Genomic DNA, 13,678 nt, shown 5'->3' with positions numbered 1-13,678 from the left:
ATACAACAGGTAAAATAATTGCAGTGCTCTTTGGTCTCTTTCAGAGAAGCAAAGCCTGTGTAGTAAAGGCTGTTTCCATTTCCATTATGAACCTTTCTGTTGTACCTTGACCATGAAAACGTGGCTCGTGCCATGCAAAGCATCATCATGGGAACAAGAGCACGTATTAGTTGTTCAGCTTCTCTTTGATTTAGGTACACAGGGAGTCACTCCAAGGACGGTGCTCCCCATTATCTGATTAGCAGGGGGCACACAAGTTTTATCCAAATAATCAGGTGTTTGGATGATGGAGAGGACAGGAGCCTCTTCCCCGCAGTCCTGGCCAGGGGTGTCTGCGCTGCCCTGCTCATTTGCTCCCCTGACACTGGGGATGCAGAGGGCTCGCTGTGCTGCCACAGAGCCATTGACGCCCAATCCCTTGGGACACAAACGCCCCTGACCAGGACTCTGCCCCTCCAGGACCGTAGCCATCCCTGAACCTTGTGCCTGCAGGGATCAGATGTCAGCGGCCCAGCAGCAGTGGAAGGAGCCCTCTGCAGCCCTGCTGTTACTACCCCACTCGTTCTCTCCCATGACTACCCGGCTGCAGAGGGTTCTCCGCACTGCCACAGGAGCCATTCAGCAGGAGGGTGGCCTCCTCTGCGGCCGGGGACTCGTCTTCCTCACAGTCCTGAACGGGGGTCTCTGCTCTATTATCTGAGCCTCCCAGTTATCCAAATCCCTGCCTTGTTCCCCCAGCATGAGATCCTTGTGGGACAAGGAAGGGATTTGATAAAGCGCAGGTTCAGCAAGTAGGATTTCAGATAAACTGGTCTCTTCCATAGTTCTTTAGGCCCACGGTCAACCTGCTTAAACCCAAGAAACTTAATAATAGCTTTTAAAATGGGCTGCTGCATGGCATTTATCCTATTATCCAATGAACACGCACTTACTACAGGGCTGCTTCCTGAGACCTGGATTCCCTACCCTAGAAGAATGAAGTCAGCCATGCGGGAATGTTGTTGCTGTGATTCCAGGGAGTTGACTGGCCCCTGCTATGTTAATTGTTAAGTCTCAAACCCGGCTACCCGCTCTGAGCGTCCTGCCTGTGGTTTGATTGCAGGGACTGGGCAGGAGCAGGATGTCAGGAGTCTGCAAGGATTGTGGAGCCCAGTTTTACAGGAACTCCCTCCAATGTTGAGCAGTTCCCCATCGGGGTTGGGTGGGGATGGGCCAATGTGCTGATGGGGTCTTCTTGCACCTGCTGACGTTTATGTAGGAATGTGGAGATGCAGGGGCTGAGGAGGTTGCACCAACCCAGAGACTCGAATACGGACTGTTTACAGGCTCCACTACCATTCCATAGCCTGGGGGGCAGGATCTCTTCTCCACTGCTGCCTGCACAGGCCATCCCTACAGATACTCCAGGCACTGAGTCCAGGTTTTGCCCTTAATGCTCAGAGCGCAAACCCTGTATTGCCATTATCCTTCCATGCATGCATGAACAGATGGGAAAAGTCCATCACTTTCTGCTTCTGCCCCCTGTTCAGCAGAGATGCCAGCAAAAAAAAAAAAAAAGAAACCCAAAACCTGTCACTTTTTTAAATTTGAGTAGCAAATTTTTATGCAGGTGATTCACTGAACGTGGTGGAAGTCTTTGACCCCATTGCAAATCGCTGGGAGAAGTGCCAGCCGATGACGACAGCACGTAGCCGAGTGGGTGTGGCTGTGGTGAATGGACTCTTGTATGCCATTGGTGGATATGATGGCCAATTAAGACTGAGTACGGTAGAAGTTTACAACCCAGAGATGGATTCTTGGTCCAAAGTGGGAAGCATGAACAGCAAACGAAGGTACGTGAGACATACACTCCATTCTGTACAGAGAATTTGAGCGGGGAAGAGATGAAATGTTCACAATGGCAGGGAAAAAATCTAGGAAGTGCTGAAAATGGCTGAGGTGACCTGGGAGATCAGAGTTTGCAGTGCAGTACAATAGGAGAAAGGTCAATACACATTTTGGGCTGCATGCACAAAGGAATGGAACAGGAAGGGAATGGTTGCACTTTGCATAGCTCTGGTGCAAGTGCGCTTGAAATGTTACATTCCGTTCTGGCCTCCTCTTTACCAAAATGATTCACCGGAGGGAGTTCAGAGAACATCAGGGCGAGTCTAGAGGGACTGATGTATGAGGAAAGATATGAAAAGCTACATATCTATGGTGTGGCTACACAGTGACCAAGGGCTGTGTTGGTGTAAGTGCTGGAGGGAGAATTTGTGGTGGCACAAAGAAAAATAAGATGAAATTGAGACAGAGATGACAGGCTGAATATCAGAAAGAATCGCTGGTAGATCTGTAAGGATGTGGAATAGATTCCCAAAGGAAGTAGTAGAAGCCATGTTGCTTGGGACCTTTTTAAAACTAGACTCTATAAAGCAGTGGAAAATGTGTTGTAGGGAACACTCATCCACTGACAGGCAAGGTGATGGACACATGGGTCTTCTGTCTCTGTGGTGCATTCATGCATCACTGAGCGTATAGACTCCTCCACTGGAAAGCGTTGCCAGTTCACACAATGCAGGGCTTGCAGTCCAGGCTTTGCAAAATGAGTCTGGAGTGATCTTATGGCTGAGCGGAAGAGCTGGTGGTTTATATGCTGAGCAAGGGGAAGTTGATGCAGTTCACACCAACCTAGGAATTATGTTGTGGTGGCACTTGGAAAGGCACACAGCGTTATGTGGCCAACAATATTGAAAACCCACCTATTAACTCTCCTGGCAGCACTTTCTCTCCTTCTGCAGCAGCCTGTGGCTCATTTATCTCCTTCCAAATTTAAATGTGTTTGTGGCTTTCAGTGTTTTTACTCTGGTTTCTTTTTCCTGCTCCTTGGTCACTGAGTTCTTAAACTGCCCGCTTCTGCTAGCTTTGCAGCACGTTTTCCCCATAGTCATTTGTGCGCCTTATTTTAATGTGGTTTCAAATGCTAATTGCTTGGGAAGAGCGTACTGCATGTATCTTATTACTTGAAATTCTGTGTACAACCCAGATGCTTGGTGGCATCAGTGCGATTCTGCTGCGATTGCACTCGTTCAGGGTGGTTAGCTGCTCTGTTCAAGCAAATACAATTTAAAGTCTGTAGTGTGCAATCCGGGAGTTAAGCAGGTTGTGCCAAGTAAGCCCTGTTCAGACTGGTAGCTGGCCAAGGCTTTAGGTCTGGCTCCAGGGGTGATCTTGAGTGTAAAGACCTGAAACCATTTCCACGCATATCATAATCTCTAGTAGGAAAACTCTGTTTTTGCATAGCTATGAAGTTCCTTGTATGGAGTTTTTCCCACAGTAAGATGACTGCTTTTCTTCCGTAGCTGACTTATTCTGCTCTTTGCACTAGGAACAAAGCAGCTGAGTTTGCTAATCCCCTAAACAACATTCTGGGCTGCAACCCTGCCACGAGGATCCTGTTCTGCTCGCACTTCACTGAAGCTTGCATGATGAGAGTGTTGTCGTTTCATCCTCACTAAAACTTAGTCCTTTGAATCCAAGCAGAGTGGGTGTCCATAAGAGGGTGTTTTACACAGAGCAGAGTGCACCTGAAGGATTGTATCCAAGAGCTTGGCTTTTGCAGTCCATAATGGTTTTCTCATTGCATGATGAGTGCTGAGAGGAAAAGGGGGTGGGGGGCTTTAAGAGGAGAACATGAATGTGAAGCTGCAGGTTTAAACTGAAGGTGGAATGCCATTATCCCATTCCTTAATGTGCATTGTGAGCCAAATGTTTAACCTGTCAAACACAGTGGAGAGCTGATCAGCTTAATGGAGTTGACATTGGTACTGCTGTCTATATAAGGGTTTTGTACTGAAGCCCATCACCATCTTCCACACAAAATCAACAGTAAGAGTAACGTCCCTGGTGGACTTCATGGAGTCTGTAGACATGCGGACTCACCCCTGCGGCGTCTCCTGCTGGTTGTCTTCAGGAATTAGCTCTTTTTCCAGCAAAGAGCGCCCTCTTCAGGCCGGTGATCTGCCTGTCCTCTTGGCCCTCGTGTCCCTTCCCGGGACCCCAGTGCCCTTTTACCTGGGGTGGTGCCCCTGGCAGTACCCCACCAACCTAGGTCTCCCCTCCCTGAGGAACCTCCAACCCACTATCCCCACTTCACCTCAGTTTTGGCTACTGCCCAGTTTCCATCTAGCCCCCGTTCACTGTGGCAGACTGCAATATCAGCCACTCATCATAGGCAAAGTGGTTTGGACCTGCTGCCTTTGCCTCCCCCTTGGGTTGCGCCCTGCAACCCCCAGTACCTCTTGGCCTTATGCTAGGCTGCAGCCTGGGGCTTTCCAGGCTGGAGCTCCCCAGCTCCTCTGCCTTTCCCCAGCCCTGTTCCACTCAGGTACCCTGTATCTAGCTCCCTGCAGCTAGGCCCTTCTCCCTCTACAGGCAGAGGGAGACTGCTGTTTCTGGCTTCCCTGGCCGCCTTATAAAGCCCTGTGGCTCAGTTTGGGGCATGGCCCCAGCTGCATCCACTTCCCCCAATCAGCCAGGGTTTTACCTTACTCAGCCCCAGCTACTGCAGGGTTTTTCCAACCCCTCCAAGGTCAGAGTGAGTGCTCACCCCGCTACAGAGTCTATGGCATGTCTCCCTTTTCAGGGCCAAACCTCTTCTTGGGGTGGGAGTTGGAAGGGGGAGGGGAACAAAAGGGGACGTTTTGTGGGGACTTAATGTAGAAAGGTCTGTTACTGTGAAACCAGTTTTGGGGCCAGACAGATGGTTTAGCACACCGGTGATAGGATACTGAGCCTTTCCCTCCTAGGTCAGTTCATTGATTCCATATTAGGTCAATAGTGACCAAAGTGTGCCTGGTTGAGTTGACCATCTCAGACTACTACCTAGCTTGCTGAACTCCGCCACCAGTCAGCTCCATGGGTGGCCACTGTTGATAGAGTTAAAAAGGAGCAAAGACTAAACGTTACGCTCCCTAGAGTTGGTTCTTTCAGGGCAGGATCGAGGCGCATTTGCAGAATGTTATTAACAATTTCTCTACATCTCTCAAGCAGTTTTCTGATTGTCTGCAGTAGACTTTATTCATGAACATCTCAGTGTTAGCCAGATGCTATGGTCATGCAGGCTATATAAATATGTAGTTCAGTACTGTATCTATCGACCTGATTGTCAAACTCCCATTTCCACATTAAGCTGTTTTATCCGCCAGGTGTTAGCCAAGATAACGTTGAAAAAATGTGTTTTGTAATTCAACATGTATCGTTTGCCCAAAGCAATCTAACCTGGTGTTGTGCACTTCATTGCAGTGCAATGGGAACAGTAGTGCTGGATGGGCAGATCTATGTATGCGGTGGGTATGATGGAAACTCATCCCTCAACTCTGTGGAAACGTACTCACCAGAAACAGACAAGTAAGCTTCTAAATGTACTACTGCTTCTCGCACTGGGCTCTGCCCACATCCTGAAGCATAGAAATAATAGCTGAGAGTGCTGTTTTTAAAAACCAATGAGCTACGATATGCTGGAAAACCTTTGATTTCCTGTATAGCACTATATTTGGCTTCAAACCATGCGCCCTCGCTCGAGAGAAGTGAATGGAGTAAAGTTTTGATACAGAGCTAAGGCCCTTCGTTTTCAGTTTTTACTGATTTCCCCCCCTCTCACCCGCCCTCCCCACATTCAGGTACATGGAAATACTGATTTGTCTTAAGAAAATTCAGTACGTTACATGAGAGAGATCTGTTTGTTAATATCCAAATAGATGAAGTGTAAATACAAGATTGTTAAAGTACGGTGACATAGTCGAAGACACATGTGTACGTCCTGTTAACATCCAGTTCATGAAATAAACCACAGCATTACGTTATTTTTACTTTCAATACTCTTACTTTTCCCTATTGTTGCTTTTTTCCATCCTTCTGTTCCCCAATATTATCTCCAGTGTTTACCCAGAAATCGGTGAAGTTAATTTATTGTGCTGATATTCACCCAATTATGAATCTTTGTAATAAACACTGATAAATTCTAGAGAATTTTTTTGTTTATTTAAACAAAATAAAATCTGAGAATGAAGGGCTTTGTCCAGAACTTATGGATAGTTGAGTGAAAAATACTAGAAACTCAGTATCTGAAAGGCTTCTGGGTCTGCTGAAACATTTGTATAATCCATGGAGCAGCTCACTGAATGTGTTTTATGTGAAGCTACATGAGCTCTGCCTATGGAAGGAAGAGACTCTTGCACTTCTGCTGTTTGCTTCTTTTGGCAAGGTGGACGGTAGCGACTCCCATGAGTTCGAATCGCAGCGCGGCTGGAGTCACCGTGTTCGAAGGCAGGATCTATGTGTCTGGAGGACACGACGGTTTACAAATTTTCAGCAGCGTAAGTTTGAATTTTAGAGCCCGTTCTGTACCACGTTGATTTCTTGTAACTTTGTGCTGATGAAGTTGGACTAAGAGCACTGACCAGAGATCGGTAAAAGGGCAGGTGGGAAAGCTTACACAGCTCCCTAATCTAAGCATACAGCTCGTTAGTCCTTGTCTTTAACGGCACCTGTTGATCTATTCCTGGATGGTTCCTGAGCAGGGACTGCTAACTGAGCCACCCAAATACCCACTAGGGGCTAGCCTGAGACAGTGCAACTCCTGCTCTTTTGTGGTCTGAGCCAAGAAGTGAGACTGCTCCAGCAGTCGACTCGGTTCTCACCAGTTCCTCCCTCTTCGTTTAGTAAATCATTTTAGCCTCGTGTCTTTGGTCCTTCATGTTTCTAGCTCCATTAAAACTCCCAGGTGGCCATGTTCATTCTATCTGCTTTCTTTGCCTGTTTGTGGGATGTCGTTTCAGAAACTATTGTGACCCTTTAAACAAACTCAGAAGGCAGCGGGAGTTGACTGTGCAGGACAGAGCTGCTGTTCCTACTGTGATTCCAGTCTCAGTCCTAATTTATAGATTTCCTTATATTTTTTTATTCAGAAAAGTCTGTTATGAGGGTTCTCTTCTGTCCTACTGGGCACAGAAGTGCGGTTTGTTGTATCTGAATCAGTCTTGCCACCCATTAAGTGCTCTTGGAACATTAGCTTGTCAACTGGAGGTCCAGCCTTCAGACTGGGCTGTAATATTGACTATTACTGCCTTCCCTAGCAGACTAGGAAAAAATCCTATTGTCTGTCAGCCTGGGACACCCAAAAGCTGAATCTGGGCTAACATATCGGCCTGCCTGGACCACAGCTTTGCCACGCTCCAGATCTACCACAGATACATTCTGACGACCGTATTTTCTTGTTGAAAAACCATTTTGAGATCCAAGTTTTCCTTGTACAAGTCTGGATAAAATTATTACAAGGTGGGAGTGCACAACTGATTGAAAAACCATACTCAAAGAGTAATTATGAATGTTCACTGTCAGTCTGGGAGGACATAGCTAGACAGCAGGGGTCTGTCCTGGGTCTGGTACTATTCCATATTTTTTTTATGACTTGAATAATGGAATAGGAAGCATGCTTATAAAATTTGCTGATGGCGCCAAGCTGGGAGGGGGTGCAAGCACTTTGGAGGACAAGATTAGAATTCAAAATCAACTTAATAAACGGTGAATTATCTGAAAACAACACAATGTAGTTCAGTAAAGACAAGTGCAAAGTAATATACTTAAGAAGGAAAAATCAAAGGCACAATTACAAAATGGGGACTAACTGGCTAGGCAGTTGTACTGCAGAAAAGGCGCTGGGGGCTATAGGGGATTACAAAATGAATAGGAACCAACAATGTGACCGAGTTGCAAAAAAAGGCAAATATCATTCTGGATGGCATTAATAGGAGTGTCATATGTAAGACACCAGAAGTGATTTTCCCAGTCTAATCAGTGCTGGTGAGGCTTCAGCTGGAGTATTGTCCAGTTTTAGGCACCACACTTTAAGAAAGATGTGGACAAATGAGAAAGTCCAGAGGAGAGCAACAATACTGATAAAAGGTTTAAAAAACCTGACGTAAGGTTATGAGGAAAGATTGAATAACACTGGGCATGTTTCTTCTTGTGAAAAGGAGACGGTGTGTGTGTCTGGGAGGGGTGTTCTCATAAGTCCTCAGATTAAGGGCCATTATAAAGAGGATGGTAATCAATTATCCTGCCTTTGGCGGACATGGAGAACAAGAAGTAATGGATTTAATCTGCAGCAAGCAAGATTTAGGTTACATATTAGGAAACCTTTCCAGCTGTAAGGATACTTAGGCACTGGAATAGAGTCCCATCCCTATCTTTTTTAAGAAAGAGGTTAGGCAAACACCTGTCAGGGATGGTCTAGATTTACTCAGTCCTGCCTCTAGCATGTCAAGGTTGGATTCGATTTCCTGTTCCAGCCCTACGTTTCTATGCCTCTATAAGCCATACGGAAGGTTAGCAAGAATGGCTGAAAGCTGAAACCAGACAAGTTCAAATTTAGAAATTCGACATGCTATTTTAAAACTGAGGGTGATTAACCATTGGCACCACCTACTGATGGAGGTGGTGGAATCACAACCACCACATCTCCAAACAAAGACTGGCTGCCTTTCTGGAAGATGCGTTAGCCAAGTGCAAGTTATTGTATACCTTTATACAGGTATAACTGGGTATAATTTAGTGGCCTGTGTTAAACAGAGGGCCAGACTAGATGAATTGATGGTCCCTTTCTGTCTTAAACTCTAAATCTATGAAGTCATGATAAAAATTTCCTAGTCTGCCTGTAATTATCTTAGTGACATATACTTACCTGGACTCAAGGGCAGGTATCGTTTCTTGTCCGTGTGCAATGCACAATGCAGGGATACTAATGCCAGAACTCACTTAATGTGTCGACACTCTCTTAACTGCAGGTGGAGTACTACAACCCTCACACAGCCACGTGGCACCCTGTTGCAAGCATGCTGAACAAGCGTTGTCGGCATGGAGCCGCCTCCCTGGGCAGCAAGATGTTCGTCTGTGGCGGCTACGATGGGTCTGGCTTCCTCAGCATCGCCGAGGTGTACAGCTCCATGGCGGATCAGTGGTACCTAATTGTCCCGATGAACACCCGACGGAGCCGCGTCTCCCTGGTAGCCAACTGTGGCCGCCTGTATTGTGTGGGTGGCTATGACGGACAGTCCAACCTGAGCTCTGTGGAGATGTACGACCCAGAAACCAACCGCTGGACATTCATGGCCCCTATGGTGTGTCACGAGGGAGGGGTTGGTGTGGGGTGCATACCGCTCCTTACCATCTGAGAAGGAAGCATTGGTGACCATCTTCAAGCAACAATCCCTGGAGAGGTTTAGCGAGGGTTTTTTGATGTGATATATCAAGAGGTACATTCTAGGTGCTCAAGTGTCATTCGCGAACACAAACGGTTCAAAAGAAAGTCGCCCTGCGATTTTTTGGGCTGAGGCTCCACAACAGATGAATAATTCACCGTTCAGATCATGCGTGTGTAACCTACTCCCTTCCCTTCCCCCACACTTTGGTCATTATGTGGATCTAAGGCTAGGTAGATGCTTCCTTCTCCTAGCCTTTGCTTCAGGTACTGCATTGATCCAGACGTGGTCTACTTCTGGTTATGCTGTTGGGAAGCAGTGGTGGAGTCTATATGTTGGTTTGACCCTGTATAAACTAATATTGGCCAGATCAGTGGGGGAGAGTATGTATGCAGTATGTTCAGGGCAAAAGACCCTAATGCCATGATTCAGTTTATTGTTCACTGCAGGAGCTTGAATATTGCAAACAGTCCTGTTCATTCTGTTTCGTTAGCAGGCATGTTGGATTTTACCCACTCTTACAAAACAGGAGGGGCTTTCTCACCAGTATTGGTCCTTAGAAGCCCATGAGTGGGGTAATCCTTGGAGATGTGTAGCTTCCTTAATTTCGGAGGATCTATCCCTATGACCAGTGTGTTTCATTTTATGTCTTTTGAATGTAATTTACTTTATTCTGCTGGATCAGGAAAATTGGATGTAACCATTAAGAGAGGATGACAAATGTTTTCCCCTTTCACATTCTCCAAAAAAATAGATTAAAACATCTAACAGTACTAAAAGACTGCTGAGAAAAAAATTGAATATAAATGATAGTAGCAGCAAACTTATATTTAAATAGGAAAATTGCCAAAATGTTAATTATACAGATCCTTTTTTTTTAAATTAAATCTGTTTTAAATCTTTATCCTTTCACAAAACTTAGGGCATTGGTTTCCAAAATACAATTAGAAACAGCTCGATTGCAGTATGGTCAAGATCTGTTCTTTTGATCTTTTGCGCAGAGATGAATATGTAGCACCTCACATGTGCTTTGTTTTGGAAAGTTCCTGTTGTGCATTCAGATGTTTTTGGTTTCACAAAAATGTTTTGTGGGTTTTGAAATAGGCACTTGGCGTGTTGTGTTCTGAGCTCTTACATCTATTGTTGGTCTGTTTGACAGCTGTCATTCACTTAAGAAAGCTCAAATACAGACTAGTCCTTAACAGAGAAATAATGCATAGGTAAAGACAATAAGGGTTTGTGCATAACTTGGGCCCCGGGAAAATCGCAACATGCACAAACTTTCAGCACAGCCGAAGGTTTTGTTAAATCAGTGTCTAGGTTTTTCTGTTTAGCTACACTGGAAAGATCTTTACAGCACGCTTGGTTGATGCTCTGTTAACCTAGCCATGCAGCCATTTTTTTACAGCCAAACAATGACCGTTGCGAAAGTGTGAAATTGTGCACATCCTTCACTTAAAGGAGAGATGAATGTGAAAGACTATTAGTGACCAAGCTGTCAGTCCGGTCTTTCCCCAGGAGTCCGTGCCCAGATGTTCCCCATTGTTGTTTTCCTATCATGTACCCCTATACTGGCAGAAGATAAAGCGTTCTCTTCCCCTTCTTCCTTGGTTCTTTGCCTTTTTAATATCCCTGTCACTCCTCTTCTGTAACGATTGCAAATGGAAGGACACATGGATCCATGTGTTCTTACTGCAGCTGCAGTGGCACGTACCACCTGACAAAGAGATGCTTTGGAGTGTCCGCGTCTGCACCTGTGCCCTGGAGACGTGTCAGATGCCTTTATGTTGCCTGTTAACCTTTGTAGACCTGAAGAGTGGATGGCTTGGTCCATGTCTGAGTCTTGTCCTACATTGCTACCCGTGTAGCTACTTCAGGCACCGAGATCCGGCTTTACAATGATTTTTTTTTTTAAATGCTTCAAGGTGGCAAACTTTGCCCCTATTTTGGAAGCAGATCATCCCATGATGATTTGGTTGAGGTAAATGTGAGTGGCCAGCACAAGGTATGGTTGTGGACAAGTTGTCAGAGTTCTCTCACATCTGAGGGGGACAATTCTTTGAAACTTTCTTTTGTGCTAAATCAAGAAGCAACAACTTTTTCAAAATCCAAGTAGGTCTATGACTGCTTTAGTCAGTCCAAGCATGAAGCCAGCACTCTGCTTAACTTCCATCACAGAGGGGTTAGAGTAGCGCATGACACTGACAGCCTGTGTGGTGTGCAATATCTAGACGCAGCAGGATGAGGGAAGGACAGCATGGCCTAGGAGAGACCCCTTTGAACTTGGGAATAATGTTATAAAATGATGTGAAATGTATTTATTAGCTCTTCAGTATTTCACTGCATGAATATGGTCTGTCGCTAATCTAGGGCTTCCTTCTCAGCCTACTTCCTCCTGTATGCTCCTTTAGTGAAGCCCTGGTCACAGTCTGTGAGAATGCCAGCACAGGCTTCTGATGGGACGAGCAGCTGGGAAGGGAAGGATGCTGTATTCCAACACTAATCTCTTCGATTGACACAAAGGGACATGGGAAAATGATAAATTTAAGTCCATTCCTTTTCGTGTATGCTTTTTAATGTTCGAACCTTCCTCTGCAAGGGCCAGATCCTGTGAGACCTGAAGCACCCTAGTTTTGGTCACTCAGCGGGAGCTGAGCATGCTCTGCATCTCTTCAAACAGGGTCCTGAGTCTGAATTTCTGCGCGTCGTCGTGGGTTGTTGTTTTTTTGTTTTTTTTTTGTTCATATAAAAAACCTCAATGCTGCTTGGATTTTTTTCGTTGGGTGTGGATGTGGACGTCTCTGTTTTCAGGTACCATTTATATTGTAGATGTATAATATGAGCATGTCTGGTTCTAAATGTGAGTGGTTTGTCTAGGGATCAATATCTATTTCCTGTTTGTATACATTTACCAACCAATGGATCATGCTTGAGGATAAACATTCGTTTGGCATTTCCATGCTGCTAAGACTTTTTTTTAAACATTGACATCAAGACTAAGGTGGTTTTCGGGCCATGAACTGAAAGATAGTAGAAAAATAAAATTGTTTGCCACTAGCTGCAAGGCTTTTAAACTGTGTATCTTGGGAAAGGAGTGAGTGTGTGTGGCTGGGGGAGGAGGGATTTTCGATTTATTTGAATTTGAAAGTAAAGTATGTGGCAAGGAAGGAATCAGCAATTTCATTCTGTCCCATTCATCTTCCCAACTTGTGTTTTCCACACTCAGCCAAGCCTCACTAGCAGGGGTCTGAGTGTGCACATTTCTTTAGGGGATCATGGACCCTGTCTGTTACAAGGGCGGCTCCAGGCACCAACACACCAAGCACATGCCTGGGGCGGCAAGCCACCAGGGGCGCTCTGCCAGTCACCACGAGGGCGGCAGGCAGGTTGCCTTCAGTGGCATGCCTGCAGAGGGTCCGCTGGTCCTGCGGCTTCAGTGGACCTCCCGCAGGGGTGCCGCCGAATCCGCGGGACCGGGCACCTCCCACATGCAAGCCACCGAAGGCAGCCTGCCTAGAGCCGTGCAAAATACCTAGAGCCGCCCCTGCTATAAATACTGGAGTTTCTGTGTCTGTCTTAGCAGGGGCGCTGCGTTGACATAGCAAGGCTCAGCAGCTGTCGAGTCATTTGGTGCCCACTTCCGTAGAGCAACCATGGTGATCATCATGGGGTTGCTCTCCTAGGGGGGAGGATCGTTTATCTCCTGCCTCTATATTAATCCATCATCCTAATTTTTTCCCCTCAGCGAGAATGTATTTGCATCACTGAGTATGTAAATATCCTGCAGGCCCATCAAAAGTTACCCAAGGGGAGTGGAGAAGGAGAACTCTTTCAAAACTGCATTTACCCTTGTGACTCTTTTTCTTTGCGTAAGGATGAACTTTACCATTAGCCTTGCCTTGAATGCTTCCCATAATGGTCATTCCATGAGTTTACTTGGCAGGGAGATTGGCATGGTTCTAGTGGACTGGGAATTGCCTGACCAACCCTGTTTCATGCCCATAAACAGCTGGTGGGCTAATGGTTACTCCAGCAGCCTGTTCGCTAATTAGGGAAGCTTTGTGCATTTTCTGAGTCAATCTTATGCCTGTTTGCAGAGAACAGATTCCTAACTGCGTTCAGAGCAGTTCTGAGGGCTAGCTAGACCAGGAGAGATCTGGATAGTAAGTACTCCAAACACATCTTTAATAATGTCTTTAATGCCATAGGGTTGCAGGAATCCTCATCCACTACAGCTGTGATTTAGGGACAGTTAAAGACTCATATTCAAGTTCACTTCCTGGCTAGCTGAACCAACAGGCTGTAGCAAAGAGAACACTTTGGAGGATGGGGCGGGAAATGTTGCTAGGGGGTCTCTGGCTGCCTGCATTCCCACCTCTTTGGACACAGGTTATGCAGAGTGCACCCAGCAGTTTGAATATCTTATAACCTTATTCCCC

General features: G+C 45.9%; 1 protein-coding gene across 2 annotated transcripts in view; it reads left to right on the top strand.

Annotated features, from left to right (window-relative positions):
- KLHL18 (kelch like family member 18) overlaps nt 1-12,295 on the top strand; it is a 42,082-nt gene extending 29,787 nt beyond the window's left edge. Inside the window, exons 7-10 of one of the 2 annotated variants that reach the window (XM_032770650.2) lie at nt 1,610-1,832; nt 5,284-5,388; nt 6,245-6,356; nt 8,826-12,295. In XM_032770650.2, the coding sequence (XP_032626541.1) occupies nt 1,610-1,832; nt 5,284-5,388; nt 6,245-6,356; nt 8,826-9,212 (827 nt within the window). In that variant the 3' untranslated portion in view covers nt 9,213-12,295. Of the gene's footprint in view, nt 1-1,594; nt 1,833-5,283; nt 5,389-6,244; nt 6,357-8,825 lie in introns of both variants that reach the window. The other variant, XM_032770649.2, reaches the window with a different exon arrangement.
- Nucleotides 12,296-13,678: the final 1,383 nt, after the last annotated feature.

The sequence above is a fragment of the Chelonoidis abingdonii genome, chromosome 2 (genome assembly GCF_003597395.2).
Source record: "Chelonoidis abingdonii isolate Lonesome George chromosome 2, CheloAbing_2.0, whole genome shotgun sequence".
NCBI lineage: Eukaryota > Metazoa > Chordata > Testudines > Testudinidae > Chelonoidis > Chelonoidis abingdonii.
Note: the sequence above shows the minus strand (reverse complement) of the source record. Positions and strands in the feature narration are given on the sequence as shown.